This window comes from Littorina saxatilis, linkage group LG2, assembly GCF_037325665.1.
Source record: "Littorina saxatilis isolate snail1 linkage group LG2, US_GU_Lsax_2.0, whole genome shotgun sequence".
In the NCBI taxonomy this organism is placed as follows: domain Eukaryota; kingdom Metazoa; phylum Mollusca; class Gastropoda; order Littorinimorpha; family Littorinidae; genus Littorina; species Littorina saxatilis.
This window is the reverse complement of record NC_090246.1, coordinates 59,947,945-59,966,993: the sequence shown is the minus strand read 5'-3', so window position 1 is coordinate 59,966,993 and position 19,049 is coordinate 59,947,945. Positions and strand designations below refer to the sequence as shown.

The 19,049-nt window shown below is 43.0% G+C and overlaps 1 protein-coding gene across 16 annotated transcripts in view; it reads left to right on the top strand.

Annotated features, from left to right (window-relative positions):
- The window catches only part of LOC138959406 (RNA binding protein fox-1 homolog 2-like), a 71,417-nt gene that overhangs the window by 10,333 nt on the left and 42,035 nt on the right, over positions 1–19,049 (top strand). The window contains exon 1 of one of the 16 annotated variants that reach the window (XM_070330888.1): positions 1,607–1,835. The exons of 12 other annotated variants lie outside the window; for them this stretch is intronic. In XM_070330888.1, the coding sequence (XP_070186989.1) occupies positions 1,833–1,835 (3 nt within the window). In that variant the 5' untranslated portion in view covers positions 1,607–1,832. Of the gene's footprint in view, positions 1–1,606; positions 1,836–13,361; positions 13,557–13,759; positions 14,114–18,077; positions 18,409–19,049 lie in introns of those variants that run through there. 3 more of the 16 variants (XM_070330884.1, XM_070330883.1, XM_070330881.1) reach the window with 3 other exon arrangements.

Below are 19,049 nucleotides of genomic sequence, written 5' to 3'. Positions count from 1 at the left end.
TGGCTTTTATGTTGAGAACGATCCCTGACCCTAGCTGTTTGTTAGCAGTGTCGGGCCCCCCCCCCCCTGTGTTAGTGTTAGTGTCGGAGGCAAGGATTGTCACAGTGTGTGTGACTCACATCCAGAGCATGTGTCCGTCGGTGTGCTCCGTCCGTGTGGACAAAAAGGTTACTCTGGCGAAAACATGTTTGCTGGCTGAAACTCATAAAACACTGCTTTCAGAGAGAAAGAGAGAGAGAGAGATTTCAGGCGACAGCCAATGCAGGGTTGTTCAAGTATTCCCCTGAACACAAGGTTTATAGACCTGTCTAAGAAGGATTTTATTTTTAGGGGTTGTGGGTAACTGTGTGTGTGTGTGTGTGTGTGTGTGTGTGTGAGAGACATTTTCCACGTGAATCATGGTGACATTGATCCAGCAGCATCGTTGTAGTGATCCCAAAGCATCACCATTTGTGTAAACAGAAACCTGCCTCAATGGGAGCGGCAATTGCCAGTGATTGATTTTGTCGTTGTCACTCACAGTCACACCGATAATTGATCGGGCGAGTAAGTCAAAATCTATGATGTCAATACCGCGGTTGTTGAAATTGCCCGACTGTACACCAACATGTTTCGGAACCCACTGACTGCGGCCGGGGAATCCGTTTCCAAAACTTTATTTTTTATTAGATTTACAGATTAAGCACACGCTGATGTGCTTTCCTTGTTGGAACGGATTAGCTAGATGTTAGCCGAAAGTTGATTGCCCGTAATGAAAAGACCGAAGAGTCGAGTTAACCAGCAAGGAATGGATTGAATTCTACAGTCCCTGGGTTTTATTTGCGTTCAGGGCGTTTAAAACAGAAGCGGTTTGCCTCACTCAATTACCGACGCGGGGCTGGTTTGGGCAGTTCAGTAACATGGGTTGCTTGCCATTACTTGACTGATGAACGTCATGCGCACGCAGTGTGCACAATGTGCGTTTTGGTTGTGTCCTTTGAAGTCGTGCCCAGCCTTTTGTTCAAATACGACGGTGTAGTTGATTAGCAGGTTGTGTGTATGTGTGTGTGTGTGTCGTGTGTGTGTCAGTGTGTGTGTGTGTGTGACGACGGTGTGTGTGTGAACTCAGTGACGTTAAACGCCGGTTTGCGTGTCGGTGTGTGCACGTGCTGGCCATTACATGAAAGTGACAGCACAGTCGTTTAATGGCCCTTTAACTGGGTTCTAATATCACTTCACTTACATGTATGTTAATTCATACAGCATCGTCTGATCGCTTTGAGCAGCTAAAATCATACTTACGAACATAGTATTTGTACATGTATAGAACGTGTGGGGCCTTACGAGTATTTGCTGTGTGTTCTACTTCAAAGCGGCAGAAATCACAATTACGAACATTGTTAATGTTATGTACTTGTGCTCAAAACCTCCGAGTCCGGGTCCCCTTAGTAACGTACAGGATTTTAACGAGCCACACCCCGCGCCGCGTCTCTGTACTGTTTACAGCCTTGTGAAAACGGACGTCAGACTAATTAATCCCACAAATGTGTGCAATTTAGTAGATAGCCTGGATGGACTGCTATAATTTGTAAGCTGCAGCCAGTTGCTCACAGTGACTGTGGCAGTACAACGTTCACGCTGTTAAGTTGGTGTGTTGGGGTTTGTTTCCGCTTTCGCAGCACGCTACAGGACGCGGAACAAGTAGGATTTCCTTTCACAGAGATGCAATTGTGTATGTGCAACTGAAAAGGGAAAGAGTAGGGTGTCTGTGTGACTGAACTTGCAATTTATGTGATCTGGTTACAAACTTGTCACCAGGCAATTTAACACAGGACAAGGGAAAGGGAGGAGTCATGGTGAGTAAGAACATAACTTTTGGTACTGTCAGTGGAGGGGGGATATCGAAAGTCGGGTTTGTCAGGTTGCCTCTGGGTTGTCCACGCTGCTCCAGAGGGGATTGATTGATTTATTGATTGATTTAGGGGAATAGGGAGCAGAATGTTTACTTCTCATACTGACCGTGATGTTGTGTTTTGATGTTTCTCGGGGTATGAAACAACAAGAAATCCCGGCTTTAGCCTACTATGACAACACCCGATTAGCTTTGGCTGTAGAACGCACTGTTAGTCTACGGTAAGCGAACGGACAAAATGAAAATGAAACCAGTGATTGTTTGACAGTTCTTCGTTCATGGACCCATTGAAGTCATTTGTTTCCTGTTGACCAACTGAAGTAATAGTTCCTCATGATGTACGATGGGCACGACTGAAGCCAGAAGATGATTAAATGTTCAGTCCTGAAGTATCAATCAGTGACCGAGAGTTGCGTGGTCAGATCAGTATCGGCCTGATGTGCCCCTTAATGCCTTATGAAAAGAGGTCACGCATTGACGTGCACCAAAAAAGGGGGTCCACTTTAAATCGACTCGGCCGGTTTCTGCGAGAAAGCCTGTATTGAGGCAAGAGTTTGGACGAACGATTTTGGAGGCTTTCGCTCTAGGTTTTGAACACACAGAGGGGAACAAAGTTAGGGCCCCGGCTGTTAATTCTGAGATCAGGGACAAGCGAAGATGCTTTGTTGACAAAGGAGTTGAGTCCGCGCCGCCAGGGACATCGCCTGGGGCCACATTTCCTCTCTGCTCATCCTCCTCATTCCTCCTCCTCCTATTCTCCTCTACCCGCTTATACCCCTCCCCCCCCCCCTTTTTATTTTTTGTTTGTTTGTTTTGTTCGGGCTCCTCAGACTGTCTAAAGATGTGACATAAAGGCAATGCTGTCTAAAACTTTGAGAGACTGAGACTCGGAGAGAGAGAGAGAAGTCTGAAGTCTGAATGTTTTAATGAGTAGGCCTTGGGCCCTTTTCATGGAGATGAGCACATCTCAAGCACCAGCATAGAGAGAGAGAGAGAGAGAGAGAGAGAGAGAGAGAGAGAGAGAGAGAGTGTTTGTGTGTGTATCAGTGTGTTTGTTTGTGTGAGCTATGAGAGAGCAAGGTTTTGTACCTCATGGTGTGCCTTTAAGTATCTGATGCTGATGCTGCATCAGATGCAATTTCTTCGGACCCCTTGTCTTCATCTTGTTTTATGGATTGTTATTGTCTACACATTTTTGCACCCTCCCCGAAACTTCCAATCTATATAAACTGCTTTGAGCACGTAAGCATAATTATCTGCGCACGAAGGAAAGGAGATAAACGCGCAAAACACTGGAGACCTTCTGAAAATAGTAACGTGCAGTGACCTTCTAAAAATAGTAACGTAGTAACGGGAATATGGATTGACGCCACACGGAGGAAGGGAGATAATCGCGGCTGAAAACACTGGAGAAGATAAGAAAGAGTTACTGGTAGTGGATCCCGACAAAACAAAAAACAAAAATTAAAAAAAATCGGTTCAGCGCGCACAGCGCTGCGCGCTGAGAGTACGTGTTGAAATATCTCATCGATGAGGTTGTGTCCGGGGTGTAGCTGAATACGGTGTCCAAATTTGAAAAAGATCCACCGAGAACTTTGGCCGTGCATCGCGAACAGACAGACAGACAGACAGACAGACAGACACTAGTCGTATATATGGGGGAGAATCTGAAATGGCGTCGAATGCCTAGTCAGCCACTTCAAACGTATTTTCTGTCTGACTGTGAGGTTGTTTTCCTTGTTGTGTGCATGGAACGTGTACAGTAATGAATAAAGAAAGAGCTGATGGTATTTAAAACGGTTTGGTGGGAAGAATGTAGCTATGAGAAGCAGAATTTGCCCAAAAATCACGAGTATTTTGCCCGCCATTTTGTGACACTTACTTGGGTAGGTATACTTCGAAGAAACTAGGTGGCACACTAACAGACAAAATCAAGTAGATGAAACTGAAACACGCGCACAAAAGATTCAGCTCACAGTACAAGCACTTGAAACCACATCTGTAGCCTGTAGTATTATTTTTTGCAACATATTCTCGGGTCACGGCGGCCGTTAGATTTTCGTGTCAGAAATCACGTAGGCACTTTCCCGGCATTGTCTGGCGTTGATGTACGATGGCAGAAAGAAAACTATACGATAAATTTAAGGGACAACACAAACAAATAAAAAAGAGACATTCATGATGATATCGTACGGAAATTACTATGAAGATGTGTTCTCCTCGGTCTTATTTTATTTTTTCGTGTCGTCGATTTTCGAGACTTCGTACTTCGGTTATACTTCATCGCTTTGTTTTGCCTATTTTTTTCCCGCGAAAAGTTTGGAACATGTTAATATCCACTTATCTTCTGGTTCATTTGCTGTCCACGATGTGTGACCCGGCACCCAGCGCCGAAAATGCGGAAGGTAAGTTGATACCATTTTGGGCATCATGTAACGCCCTCCAGTTACTAAAAAATCACTGTTTTTTTGCTTTCTTTCACTTTTTGTGTGGTTATTCTTGTATTAAAATATAATATTATTGTTCTAAAAACATTATGGGTTGATGTCGGTGATTTGTTTTCACAATTTGATGACTGGTTCGTGTTCTGAAGTCCGGCAAAATTTGCCGATGTTCATTTCAAGGGGTTTTCGTCGTTTTCTTTGTTACCTGTACGAATAATAATGATTTTAATTTTGTTTAATCCAGAAAGTGATTCAAACTCGGAAAACACGAGTTTAGTTATGAAAAATAAATAATAACGGAAGAAGTGTATTTCCGAACCCGGAGCTCGTTACAAACACCAAACGAATACCGTGTAGCGTAACGCCCACCTGCACTTGATGTGATTGTATTTGTTTCTTTCACTTATTTAATTTAGCTTACAGTTTGGAAAGACAGAATGCAAACTGAAACGTTAGACACGCATTTTGTTCTTTTTACACATGAACGTGCTGAACTTGTAGGCGTGAGTTACCAACACCACATCCAGTACAGTCGTCTCAGTGTAGGGAAACGCGCTCTTACTGTCGTCAGAAAACTTTTCGCTCGATTGTCGCTATGTTAAAGTAATTGTCTTATTTTTCTTCGTTATTCAATAGTATTAAACGCACTCGCCTTTATCTTGACCTTACACGAAAAAACACTGTGGCAGACAGCGGTAGTTACGGAACACAACGGTGGTTGTTTTCGTCGTGTATGTAACTTACTGAGGAGTACAAACTAAGAGGTATTAATACATGATTTCTGTCTCTTTCATTTTTTTAGTCTGTAAAAAACAGGAAATCGGTATTGGTTATTATTCTTTGTTTCGTTAAGTTCAAACCACGAAAATGGTTTTGCAAGGCGTTGGTTTCAAAGACGAAGGTGTGTCAATATCTTGGTGTAAGTAACTTACATCTCGAAGCAGTTGAAAAAAAACACACCCCCACCCCCCCCCCCCCCCCCCCCCCCCCGTTCCCTCGCTTAACCTGACGATAAACAAAATCAGTAACACCACATCTTTCTTTCCATTCACTCTTTTAATGGTAAAAATTCCTTAATCAACGGAGTTGGTTTCCAACGCGATTTCGAAATTACGTTCTTCGTGTAGGCTAACTCGCTCGACCAAGAATAATGACGAATTTATAGAACCTCTGCTCACAGGTTTTCCTGTTGTTGTTTATTTCTCCTGCTTTCCCTTGTGCCAGTATTTGGATGAAGGTTGCATTAAATGTGTTTTATTATGCATAATGAAGTTGGTTACATACACCATACCACGGATGTTTGATTGAAGCATGCGGTGAACTGTAACGCACTCCGGAACGAGACCTTGCTGTCGTGGATTATCACTCGCTTTCAAGTTTTACATTTGCGCGAAGGCACTGTAATGAGCGATATAATGTCTTCGAAGTCACATGTATTTCAGGGAACTGTAAATACTTATTCAATATGTGGTCTATTAGAGTTAGTTACATTTCACTGGTGTAACGTAGATCAGACGTGTCGGTAACTCCCACGCTCAGAGTAGTTTTCCACTCTATTAACCTTTGGGTAGCGTGATGGTAGGCCTATAGTGAAATGGATTCAGTTGAAAATGCCCAGAATTTTGAGTATTCTCCGTGATTTAATTCATCTCGACCATCATTTCCTACGAATGGGTTACCCAACACCAAAGTTGGTGTCAGTAACGCGCTCCGGCTTGCAAAGATGCCTGCTATCGAGCGATTCGAATGGAGAGCAAAGTAAATAGAAGGATTAAACAGAAAACTCAAGATTTACCCATTTAAGATGTTAAAGTTATGTATCTGCTGACTGACACGGAGCGCGTTACACTACACGACACAACGGCTGCAGGTAACCAACGCTGCTGGCGACAGTACTGTCCAGTGTCGATTTTTTTTTTTTCGCGGTGTGCACACTGTCAGTACCACTTCACTCTCTATCTTCCTTGCCTCCACGGATAGGGAAGGGGGTGGCGCAGGGTGGTGGTGGTGGGAGTGGTGAGAGAGGTGGTACTGCGTGAAAGGCGAGCGTGGTACAGAGCCAGAAAAACACAGTGCACTGTTCGCTGTTGTGACCACAATCTGATGCTCAGTGTCATGTACGCGGCATGTGTGTGTGTGTCTGTGTGTGTCTGTGTAAGAGTGTGTGTGTGTGTGTGTGTTGGGGGGTGGGGTCGAGGGGTAGAGGAAGGGGAGATAGAGAAGAGTTTAATTGCTAGGCGTTCCTTTTGTGATTGTTCTTTGTAATGAAAAGAAAATTATTACACACACATACACACACACACACACACACACACACACACACACACACTCAGTATGTTACAGTACCCAGGCTGCCCCCATTTTTAATATAGATTTGGTAAAATCTGCTTGTTGAAACGTCTAAGACTAAAATCGAACAATTTTAAATCTGGAATACACAAGGCTGTAGTACTGGAGTTTTCAGCTATGGGAACATGTACAATGACCAGAAAGAAAAGAGAAAGAAACCAATTACCTTATTCTACTGGACAATGATTTGGTGTGTGTTTTTTTCCCGCTGGGGAGGGGAGAAGGGTATGTATATTTTGTGTTGTTGATTTTGTTTTATTTATATTTTTTACCGTGAAACTGATATGAGCTCATTACACTCTTTCAGAAAACACAGCAGAGCCGTCTTCAAGTGCTAAGTACAACTTGCGGATTAAACTGAAAAGACCCGTCAACTGCAGTTATGAAGAAGATGAGGAAGATGAGGGGGATGGGGAGATTTCAGCAGGCGAAAACCTCACAGAATGGCAGAAGAAACTCCGGAAGCATGAAGAACATGGAACCATGGAAGCATTCCGGAAGAAAGAGAAGGAAAGGCATCAACTTTACCAGCAGTCCACCACTTCTGAAAAGAGGGCTATCATTCGTGAACAGGTACGATGCCGAGTTGCAAGATGTTACAGAGATTTTAGTTGGAAAGTAGAATGCAATACAAACCATTTGTTGTATGTATTTCATGAACCTGTAGCTAGTGATTGTTCTGTGCATTTTTAATTTTTAACCAGTGAAGTTACTTGCCAAACAACCATAGGCACATGATTCAGTGCTGAACTCAGTTTACCTTGACCAAGGACAAGCTCAACTCAAGCCAGGGGATTTCATTAAGGTGAAGGTGCCAAAGAAGAATGGATCAGCTGTCATTTACATGGCACAGGTGAGGATGAAGAAAAATATGTGTAAGACTCATTAACTTCGGCGACGGAATAAGTGAAGACCATTTATTACAAATGCAAATTTTAATTTCAAGTATTTCTGCTATGCCAGTTTTGCTTCTCCGCCTACAGAGTATTTGTGCATCCTATGTAGAGCCTCACCACTGTAGTAACACTTGGCTATTCTCACTTCTCATTTACACAGGTCACACAGAAAGAAGGAGGGGTCATTTCTGGACGCTATCTCAAACCATGGGGAGCAGCTTGGAAATTCAGTGATGCCCTCTCATTTGTCGAGGAGTATCAAATTCCTCTCCAGGACATAGGGGAGAAGATGGACAGTGCTGTTCTTCATGATGACGGACGAAACATCTACTATACCTTTTGAACAAGCCTGCAGAAACATGTCAACCATTTGCCAGAGCTTTTGTTGCTGAATAGCACAACTCTTGACACTGAAACTGATAGTTTATTTTGCAAATGATTGTGGTCTAGCTTGTTTGTTTTTTTCTTTCTTTTGATGCTGACCTTTTTTCCCTTTTACTCTGTAGATTGTGAAATAGCTTGGAAGATACTTGCTAATCTTGTAGTGTACATGTTTGACACGTTTTCTGTCTTATTTTCTACAAGACCAAAATGATTTTTTTTCTTCTGCAAGTTGTAAGATAACTGTGCCTTGCAAAATGCTTTGTTCTTAATCTGCTTAATACTTTCCTTACATAAAAGATGGAATGTTGCAAATGATGTTTTAAAACGCACATAACTTTTTCTCTGAATTACCCTTACACGTTGCATGTATAATATGCCTTAAAGACTAAAAATGCTGTTTTGATTACTATGAAGTTAACAGTTGGATTAATAATGGGGATATTTTCATGCCCTTATATTCATTCAACTTGTAACCTACAGATTAACACGGTACCCTGGTTCTGAGTCAGCCGTTTGTCTCAGCGAAATGACACGTTCTTCTCTTTATGAAGTATTATGTTCGCTATACCCTGTTATAATGAATAAACAAATATATATCTATACATTGTATATATATAAGTGCACCAAGATTTGTGGCTACCATAAATTGCAATAACTCTAATCAGCTATTTAGACTGATGGAAAGCTTTTTCTTGCTTAATCTTATGAAAATGGACAATTTTCGTGATATGTAACTTACTCCAGGGCATTCTGTAACACTTTACTTACTGTTTCTCTCACACAACTCACTGCAACCCTTCATGCGGCGGTGAACTATGCAAGCAACCTTGTTCCTAACATTTCAACATAAAATTAGGGTACTGGCAGTACATTTTCTGTCCTGAAAGCAGGAGAAGTAGTGTTTTTGGTAACAGGTAACCAGCACCACAGTGGGGCTTGATACTCAGCGGCCTAAAAAAAGATATGTCTGTGTGCTGCAGGTAATATGTATGAAAAAATCATAATTTGATAGTTTATACTTCTTGAATCCTTGCACATTTATGCTTTCAAACTTTATAGTAAGTGCCAGGGAGTAAATTGCCGATAACAGGCAAAACCAGAAACAGGGTACTCAGAGATTTGAGAAAAAAATATTGCTTATGTACATAGTAAAGACATTATATTATCTTAAAAAACATTTCCAGACACCCAAGACACTTATAATGAAAAGCAAAAAGCAAATCTGTGTGAAATCAGTTAAAAAATGTCAAAAACTGTGTATCAGCAGCATCTTTGGTGAAACTGTAACCTACTCCAAGATTCGACTCATGAGACACTGATGAAACTTCATCAAATTGGACAAGATTTTGTGCGAAGATACTTGGCTGTGCATAGAATAATTGCATGGAATCCAAATTTGCAAAACCTTAAAGTGAAAACAACAGTATAGATATTGTGATGTGACACGGTGATGTGTAACCAGCTCTGTATTTTATTTTGACACTCTACCACTTCAGACTGTTTGCCGATATTCCTTTTTCATTTATGTGAACACATACTGCATGGATTAATAAACTTTATAGAGGAAATAAAAATTGTTTCTGCTCACTTGTAATTTTGCCCTTTGTGTCACAAGAATTCGACACCATTTCAAATTCTTCCCCATATAGATATAGATAGATAATAAAGTTAAAGCTGTGGTCTATTTATGACTTTCCGGGGCTACGAGGTTGAAAAATAGGGATACAATCATGTACAGAATTCTGTACAGCAAACGCTACCCGAAACCCCACCTATACGGCGTGTATGACCTTGAGAGCTTTAGTCAACGCTTGAATTTTGCAGGGATAACATCCGGTTGACATCTTGGCTAAGGCCGGGATCTTGAGCATCAGGGTCAACAGTACTGTCCCAGGGTGGCTGTCGGGGGACAGGGAATCCCAAGGAACGACTGACTGAGCGTGATGTGCGCTGAGTTTAGCCTCTGTGCGGTCTTGTGACTGTCCACATCAGTCATGCCATGCACGCAAGTGCCGAAAGTAAACTCTCGGCGTTGTCTTCACGGACTGACAATTGGCGGGGCTGGCTGGTCATAGTAGATTTGGCCCCGTGTAACGGGGGAGGAGGAGAACACCCAGGCCCATCACACATAAATTTGTTTGTCACGTAGATGGGACGGCTTGTTTGTTGGCATGGGGGAGGGGGGGGGGGGGGAGAGAGAGAGAGAGAGAGTGACCCGGCTGGCTTGGACAGATACATCACCACGAAAGACCTACAGCGTAAATGGACAGTGACTGTCACCCAAGGTTGCATACAGTGAACCGTGGCAGGTTTTACCGGTGACAGTCGCGCAGACACATGTGTACATTTCCAAGAGCTACCCAGTACATTTTTGTGGCGGGGCGACCACTGGGGGCGACTGAAGCGTTAGAATTCTTAACTAAGGTTGATTTGGTGCCGACGTTGTTACCATTCCACAGGCTATGTTAGACAGAGAGGTATTTTTCCCAGGCCTATTGTTATGCAGATCTATACAACTAGTCTTTTTGTTCCGCCACATTGGAATAACTAGCAGTGACAGCTAAACAACTTCTGTTGGAACTTCTTTGTTTACGGTGGTTTTGAATGCAAAAACCAAAAACACGCGCTCAAGCACAGAAGAACTTATATATAAAAAAAATATATAACAATTAACGCTGTCAAATAATCTTCGCGTGTAAGCGTGAGTGTGTGCGTGCGTGAGCAGAAAGTTTTACAATCGATACTGCTCAGTAATACTAATAGTATTAATCATTGGTGCTGAACCCTTTGCTTTGTCCCGTGAGCGGCAGGGGGAAGTTTAACAGCAGGGTGAGGGGGGGGGGGGGGCAGTTCCAGTCTCTTTGTGCTAAAAAAAGAACAAAAGACTGGAGAAACGGGTGTGCGATGACTCACAAGAGATGGGGTAGGATCTCAAGCGTTGCATCTGTCCATCAAAAATCTTCCCGTTTCACACGAAAGAGCTTTGTTGCTCGGCGTTGCTGTTCGTCACTTTAATACGAAGTTCTGTAAAACTTTACGAAACTGTCATTAACTGATTTCAGTTATTCCGTTGCCGTGTATAGTCAGGAAGTCGAAAGGCAAGGGGCAACACAAAGGGGTCGCATTTGTGTTTGTCTTTATTAGCGTCAGTGAAAGCAAGGTAAGTCGAGTTTTCTCACAATTTTAGTTACTTTTTTTTCGGGAGAGGGTGGGGGGGGGGGGGGAGTGTTTAGTTCATGCTCCTTAAATGCTTTGATGAATTGATCATCAGGTCAAGTAGGACTGTACGTTGTACACGTAGAGAGACGAGGAAGTCCGTTTGTTATTTTCTTTTTCCACGAAATTAATGCTTACACTTACAGAGACAAAGAGAGACAGAAAGCATACAATTCCAACGCGAGATTTAACTAATTCGAACACAGTCTGGAAACGTTGTCTACCAGCGTGCTGCTTGGTGAAAACCGAAGTTCCCAAACCGCGTTTGAACGATGCACGCAGGTGGAGATTTGCCGAGTTGCTTCCCTTGGTTTGCTTTCGTAGGAAAACAGCACTTATTCGCATTTTGTTGGCCAGTGACTGACTGTCAGTCGTATTTTATTGAACGTACGTTTCGGCTTTCTGTTTGTTCGAGTTAGTTTTAATTCTGTCTTTAGAAAAGCAGTAGTATTTTTTTTCGATCCAAAGTCCAAATGTGTATACATATTTTCTTCTTTTCTTTGTGCGGAGAGGCTTGCCAATTTCACAAATCGACCTGCTGTCATAGAAATGTCGTCTGCTACCGCCTTTCAGACACTTACCCGAAAACCAATGTTTTGAGACATTTAAATGGCATGTATCCTGTGTTTGACCCAAGTCAGAGGATATTCAGGGATCCACATCGGGACACAGCACGGAACTCTATGAATAGAGATATATCATGGGTAATCGAACTTGTCTTCAAATTATTTGCAAAACTTTACTGTTGATTTGATTGTGGCAGTCTCTGATTGTGGGTGACAAAAGTGGCTTGCTTTGGTTTGAAATTTATTATAATTGGAATCGTTTGAAGTTCTTATTTCCTTGGTGTTTTAATTACACGTTTTGATGGACAAGTATCATGTAGGCGGTATCCGTAAAGACTAGTTTCGTTTTAGACTGATACGTAAATAAGTTTAAGTTCGTTGTTCCTTTGAAGTGACGGAAATACCTCTGCCACCAGATACTGTGCGCGTGCAGCATGACAGTTGCTTTGGTGCACTGCTAACATAACAGCGGGTCCTTGGTTTGTACTATTTTCTCGAAAACTTTCAAGGAAAAAACTTTCGTCGGTCTTTCGTGTTGCGTTACTGACTTGGCTAGTTTTCCAAAATAAAATTCTACAACAAATTTTTACTGCATAGTCGACTGAAAGCACCTCCAACTTTCCACCGGCATCGCTCGTCTTGTTTCAGATGAGGAATAATTGACTTCTTCCTCACATTTCGAGTGATGACTAATAGTTTAAACCTTTCTGTTCCATTCCGTGCTAGCTTTCGTGTTCAAAGACTCGTTACATGTTCGATATCTTGTTGCATCGATGACCTCCTCTTCCTTTCCGACATCGGTCATAACCACCAATGTCATCAGCGCTATCATTATTTGAGCCGGAGTCAGACCCAGCATTATCAAATATTTAACAAGAACAGTACCAATGGAATTTATACTTCGTACGGATACATGTGTCTATCTCACCATCTCTCTGGCTGTCTTTCCGGCTGTCCGGCTTGGACACTTATTTCATCAAGTTGCTTTAGCTTTGGTGCTATCTGCGCTGTACCTGTATATATTGCACATTTGGTTTGAGCGCTGTTGTCCATTCCGCCTACGCCCGCCCCACCCCACCCCCATCTCCCCCACCACCCCCTACATACTCTTTCCCTTTTCTTCAGTTCTGGCCCGTGTGGTGCTGAACTGTCAATTTAACATCCTAATAGTTTGTCCAAAACAGATTACGTTTTTCCCGGCAATTCACTACAATGAGTTAGTAGTAGTTTTATTGGCTGTTCGGCAGCGTGCTACAATACCTGTCATCAGTAAATCCAGGTGTTTCACCTCACCCCCCTAGAAGCAGTACCAAAGGTGTACAGTGCTCAGCGTGTACACTTCCCCAGTTTTATCTACTGTCTTATCTTCAGATTCAGAAGCAGGCGGCATACTCACAGAAGCCGCTACAGCTTGTTCAACTTCCTGACAAGCCGATGCTTCACGCTGTGTGTAGGAAATGCCAAGTTGGAAACTTCCAGCACCCTTCTCAGGTTTCAAAGAGGGGTTTGCAGGGGTGCGTAGACTCACCCAAACTTGGAATCCACCAACCAGAAACCTGGAAGTTGCCTCCCCCAGGGCTCCCCATCCCAGAACAGACCAACCAGATTCCAGTTTTCTCCTAAGACCTGCTGTTTCTTCGTCATTCTTCACAGCATCTAGTAGCTTAGTGAAAATTTGCAGCGGTTCATAAGTTGATCCAGCCATTTTGTTTTGCCTTTGTGAACTTTACAAGAAAGTTTTCGTTCCGTCACTTGCTGCCTTTTCCTTTCCGTGATGATGTGGCCCGCGCCTATAGCAGCTAAACCACTGGTAAACTTTTTGTTGTATACGTGTGATGGTGATGGTGTATTGTGTTGTTTTCAGCCTTACCACTCGCGGATTGTGTGCGGGGTCAGAACACCAAACAGCCTTGATCCTTTCCCTGCACAGCTACGGCTGTCATTTTGTACTAAATTGCCAATGGGCCGGGGAGTTGAACTTTGGGGTCTTTGTATTACAGGCTGTCTGTATGTGTATCTGACAGGCGCATCATCAGCCAGGGTAGTATTGGCTTTCCAATGTGCAACATGTGGCCCGAACACTAGGGACCACAGTAATTTGCATCCATTGTGCCTGACTCATAATTCGTGCCAAGCAAAGTGGTGTTAGAGGTGTGCTTTCCACATACTCCGCCAGGGACTAGGTGTCAGTTTATTGAAGATACTGGACATCGCTTTTAGCCATTGGAGTAGACAGCGGAGTCCATTTTACATGGATGTTGATGCTTAGCATAGTTGTTTTCTTTGTTCGTGTTTTGTGTTGTGAAACAATATTATTCCATGTGGATGCCGATGAGAATGCCGCCACCTGGTCCAGTTCTAAGAATGGTTGGTAACCCTGTGATTACGAAGTAAATTTTGTTTTTCGCATACAACATTCTACTCAATAACTGTCTACAATTAACTAGTGATCGTTGATCAAGTGGGAAGCAGGGGTTCATTAATGTTGTTACAGCTGCATCATTTGTTTATTATTGATATATATATTACTAGCCCACTGATAAAAAGCAGGAGAGGTCGAGTTCTGGAGAATCCTTGTATGATTGATGGTGCATGACGGACGAGTGTGTAGTTGGAGTGAACACCACAGCTATGCTAAGATCAAGATGGATGTCATCAGAAATGATTTTTTCATTTATATAACTCAACATAGGCATGCAGTGGAATGCAGCACATAAATTTTCCTTTGTTATGAAGCACTGTCATTTACTTGCGCAGGACTTTCGTAAAATTACTGAAAAACATGGTGCAATCCTATTGTTAGTGCTCAATGTTTTGCACTCGACGTAGAAAGCTGAACGAGGAAGTGATTGTATAGTGTTGTTTGGAAGGTCTTTGCCAGTATTACTTGTACATAGTTGTTTGTACAGTATTTCAGCTATTACACTTTTTCAGATTGTTCTTGTTCTGAGTGTGAGTGTCATGAAAGCCTCTGTACTAATGTGTATAAAGTGGCTGCCATCTGTTGTAGGCTGTAGCGTGCTGAGCTTGAAAAAAAGCACCTGTTTCACATCAGTCATCTTTGTAACAGCTTGCTGAGGCATTGAATAGGATGCTCGTGTTGAACTATTGTTGTTCTCGGTTACCAGGCGTGTTCTCTCCATCCGATAATACGCTAACATTTCATTAATCATTTGCTGTATTGTGAACTCCGCTATTAACCTCGAACACCGATGCAAGACACGATATTTGGGATTGTTCATTTATGTGTATAGTGGTGTGTCTTCTGAGAGCAAATCTGACAGGAATGACGTAATTTTGCTAGCGTGCCTGCGTGGCCTCTCAGCGTCGGGTTTGTGCGTCTCTCTTGTAAATTCAGAAGCTGAGGGAGGAACAGTGATTTTTTTTATTAAGGTTGCAAGTAAGCATATAAACTAAAAAGGTACAGGGAATCCGAATGCACTGACGAGAAGTGAACATAAACAAGAAGTTTAACATTGACTAAGGCCATACACAGAGGAAATCGCAGGGAGAACAAATTTATCTTGACAGCACGGCTGCCCTTTCTGATAATGCCAAGCCAGGGGCATCACATTACCGCGCAGTTCATGATTCATCCAGACCCCTATCAATGAATCTCTGGTTGGCTTTCCTCTATCTCAGCAAGACCCCTTTTTGTTTCAACGCCTCAAACCCCGCTTCAGAGTACAGACAGACAGACACACCCCCCCACCCCCCCGCCTAATGAAAAAATATTGCACATTGGTTCATTTCCATTACGGGTTTCTGTTTCTTGAGAACCAATCTGAAATTGTTGTTTGCAGAATGTTGTGTGTCGAGAGAAAAGGTAATCAGAAATAGTGTGACATCCGAGACTGGCAGAAATCCAAGTCAGAGTCAGACTGATAAACCGATCTTGGTACATCGTTGCTTGCCAGAGGCATGTTGGTAATGGTTGGATGGAACAGCGTTGGGTAATACACGTTGAAAAATTGGACAATTTGTGACGGGAATAAGTTAACGAAGGGAGTGAGAACAGTAGCGATTCCTTCTTTTCAATAGCTTCTCGAAAATGATGTTGAATATACTGTGATGTTTACAAATATAAGGCGCTTTCTTCCACTTTATTATTACCACTCCGTGATATATATATATATATATGTATGATTAGTATCTTCAGATTTGTTAACAAATATTATACTTCAGGCGTCTTTCCAATGCGACACAGTTACTTTGAACTCCCAACGTTTGCTCTTCGGCTTCGCAGCTTTGCAAAGACGTTTTGCGTCAGTCCAAGCGCTAGCCTTCAGTCCTCACGAAGTGTCGGGAGCAGTTTGTTTCCATGGAAACGGGGGGAATTTTGCACTGAGCCAGTGTCTTGTAGATCAATTTCAACCACGCTGGTGAGGGTTCAGCCATCTCGCATTTTGGCTTCTTATCAAATCTCTGCCTCGTGTATGTAGGCAGCCCCTTCTATGTGGAACATCTCTTCACATCTGCAAAACAGAACTGCTTTTAGCCTGGGTGTTTATGAAAGAAAGGGGAAAGGAGCGAGACAAAGACTGGGAGGGCTGAGGATGATTTTCAGACAGTGACCCCGTTTTGCTGCTTCTCCCAGTGTACCACAGACAGGCTGGCTGGGCTGGCTGGCAGCATCTGCGGATAGCGTGTAATCAGTCATGGCCGCATGCTGTGCCGTGCCAGTGTGCTCTCGGGCAACTACGCTACACATGTTGGCCGAGGGGAAGCGAAAACATGAGCACCGCGCTGTACTTTCCTTTTGACATTTTCGTGTAATAGCTCGGCTGGCGCACAGAGGTGTCATAGCGCGTTTGAAAATGTTTCCTGACGAATAGCCGCACCAGCCTCCCACCCCATTGCCCCCCCCCCTCCATTTCTTTCTTTGTGTGTGTGTGTGTGTGGGGGGGGGTCTAAAGGTATTACATTTTGTCAGCGCCAAGAAAGAGAATTGAATATCCGCTAGCATCACCAGGGCGCTCTCAGCTTGCTGGCACGAGTTAAATGTTTCCAAAATCTGTCTGGGAAGACATGATGCCGTATGTTGCATGAAAGGTACTTGGTTTGGGGGTTAATTTGTTATGTGTTCAAAATGAGATTTCTTTTCAATTTCATACAGAATTTGTGCACTAAAACTATCCCCCCCCCCCCCCCCCATTCATTTCTTTAAGAGTCCAATGGTCTAGAATCTCTTGAAAATGTGTACTGACAGATCACTGACATCATCACACTTTGGGCTGGGAGTTTCCACTATTTGAGAGAGCCGAGCAGAATGTGTAGATTCATGTTCAATCAGTTGGTCCGAACCACCCCCCTCTGCCACACTGAAGAAGAAACTGGATTTCTCTGTCATCATTGACTACTATCTCTGGCACCCCCCCCCCCCCCCCCCCCCCCCAGTCCAAACCTCACAGTCGCACAGCACTAGGTACACGCAGGGAATGATAATGCCTTCTTCGTCGAATGATAATTGCCGAGAAGCATTTCAGTACGCAGATGTGTTTTCCTTAGGTGAAGAAAGATTGGTACCGATAGAACAGTTTTCCATTTGCGGCGATGGTTCATTGAGATTCGTTTCCAAGGCAACGAGAGAAAAAAGAGAGCGCACCCGCTGCAAGATGATCCACACAAGGAGTGATTTTATGTGCGATGTGTAATAGTTGGCTGCATTATGCTGACCGCCGTTTTACAGCACTGAATTCGTGGGAACTAAGAGTCTATCGTTGTAATTCCAGATGTGTCGGTGATCGTATATATAATTACATGTAATTTCTCGCACACTCGGGTGGTTTTTTTTCTCGCAGACACTTGGAGAGCTGTGATAAGCATCACGTTGCTGTAACTTTCTGCCGCCCCTTCCTGCCTTCCTTTGTTCGCCACGCATGTGCTGGCCAAACGGAGATGACATACGGGTGTTAATTGCTGGATATCTTTTGTAGTGAGGCCATCTGGCGACCAGCGAGCGGTCAGCATTGCCACCCTGAACTGAAGCTACAGAAAGAGAGAGAGAGAGAGAGAAAGGAAGCGCTTGGGAGATATTTTAGCTGGCTGTTGTGTGCAATGTTTCAGTGCCAGTATTGATCGGCAGAGGAGTAGTGCTTGGGGCCTGTCAGGTTTTGGAGTGCTTCATGAGGGACTGGCTTGAATTAGCGGTGCAGGAGTGACCACCTCGCTTTCTTGTTTGTGAAGGCCCGACGCGCCAGTCTGCTTGATTGTTCCTATTGTTCCCTTGGACACAGAGGATGCTAGTGGTGTTTTCCAGCGTGTTGTACACGTGGTAGTGTGTAGTATAGTGTCACGTGACAGTCTGCTTCATGTGTTGGTTTTTATTGCCAGACTCGCCGTGCGTCTGTTGAGTCAGAAAGGCCAGGCGACGGCTAGCATCTTTTGTCTGGACCCGAGCATCTTTGGACGCCGGAGAGGGGATTAGTGAGAATGGCTGTGTTCGGTGTGGACAAGACCTGATCGCGCTGTGAAAAGACGATTGAACAAGAGTAGAGTATACCATACGGGGGTTCAAGACAGAAAATTGCTGTAACTAACGGACATTTGCTTGCTTTTACGCCGAAAGATTTTAAGCTTCCAAAATCAGAATGATAAAAACAGTATTTGCTGCCCCGCTTGGCGTGCCTCAGCTCGGGCTTCAAAAAGTGCTCCTGGCCAAGGTTAGAAACTGGGGTTTATCTATTGGTTTCCACTGAGGGTGTCTTTTTGTTCCTTTAAAAGATAGCCAGTTACAGTAACTAGTATAAGTCAATGTCTATACATGTCTGCTTTGAATTTGATGATTTTGTTTTGTTTTGTTATTTGTTTTTTTGCTGTCTCTGTCAGTCTGTGCTGTTTTATTTTGTTTTAGTGGGTTGTTTTTTTATGTTATTGGCACAACAGGGTGCTGCTATGTACACAGGAGAAGCATCAGGTGGAATGTATTCAACAAAAGTATCTGTTGGGGTCTGCACTTTTATCTGTGTATGTGACCACATCTGCCCTTCTTGGCATTTTCTGCTTTAGAACAATTAAAAAAAAGTTAGAATATATGTGTTGTTGTATACATTGGATGTTCCTGTTTACATAGATGTGTTCAGTCCAGAACTAATGTAATGTGCTAACTTTTTCACAAAAATGAAAATAACGCTTCAAAACTGACTGTACTAACATATTGCTGTAAAAATACATACAAATTGCAATGAACACAGAGGTATAATCACACATGGGTCATTGCATGAAAGATATATTAGTCTGAAATGCAAAACTTTGCACACAAGAAATTGATTTTTTCTTCACCATAATCATTCAGTGTATTATA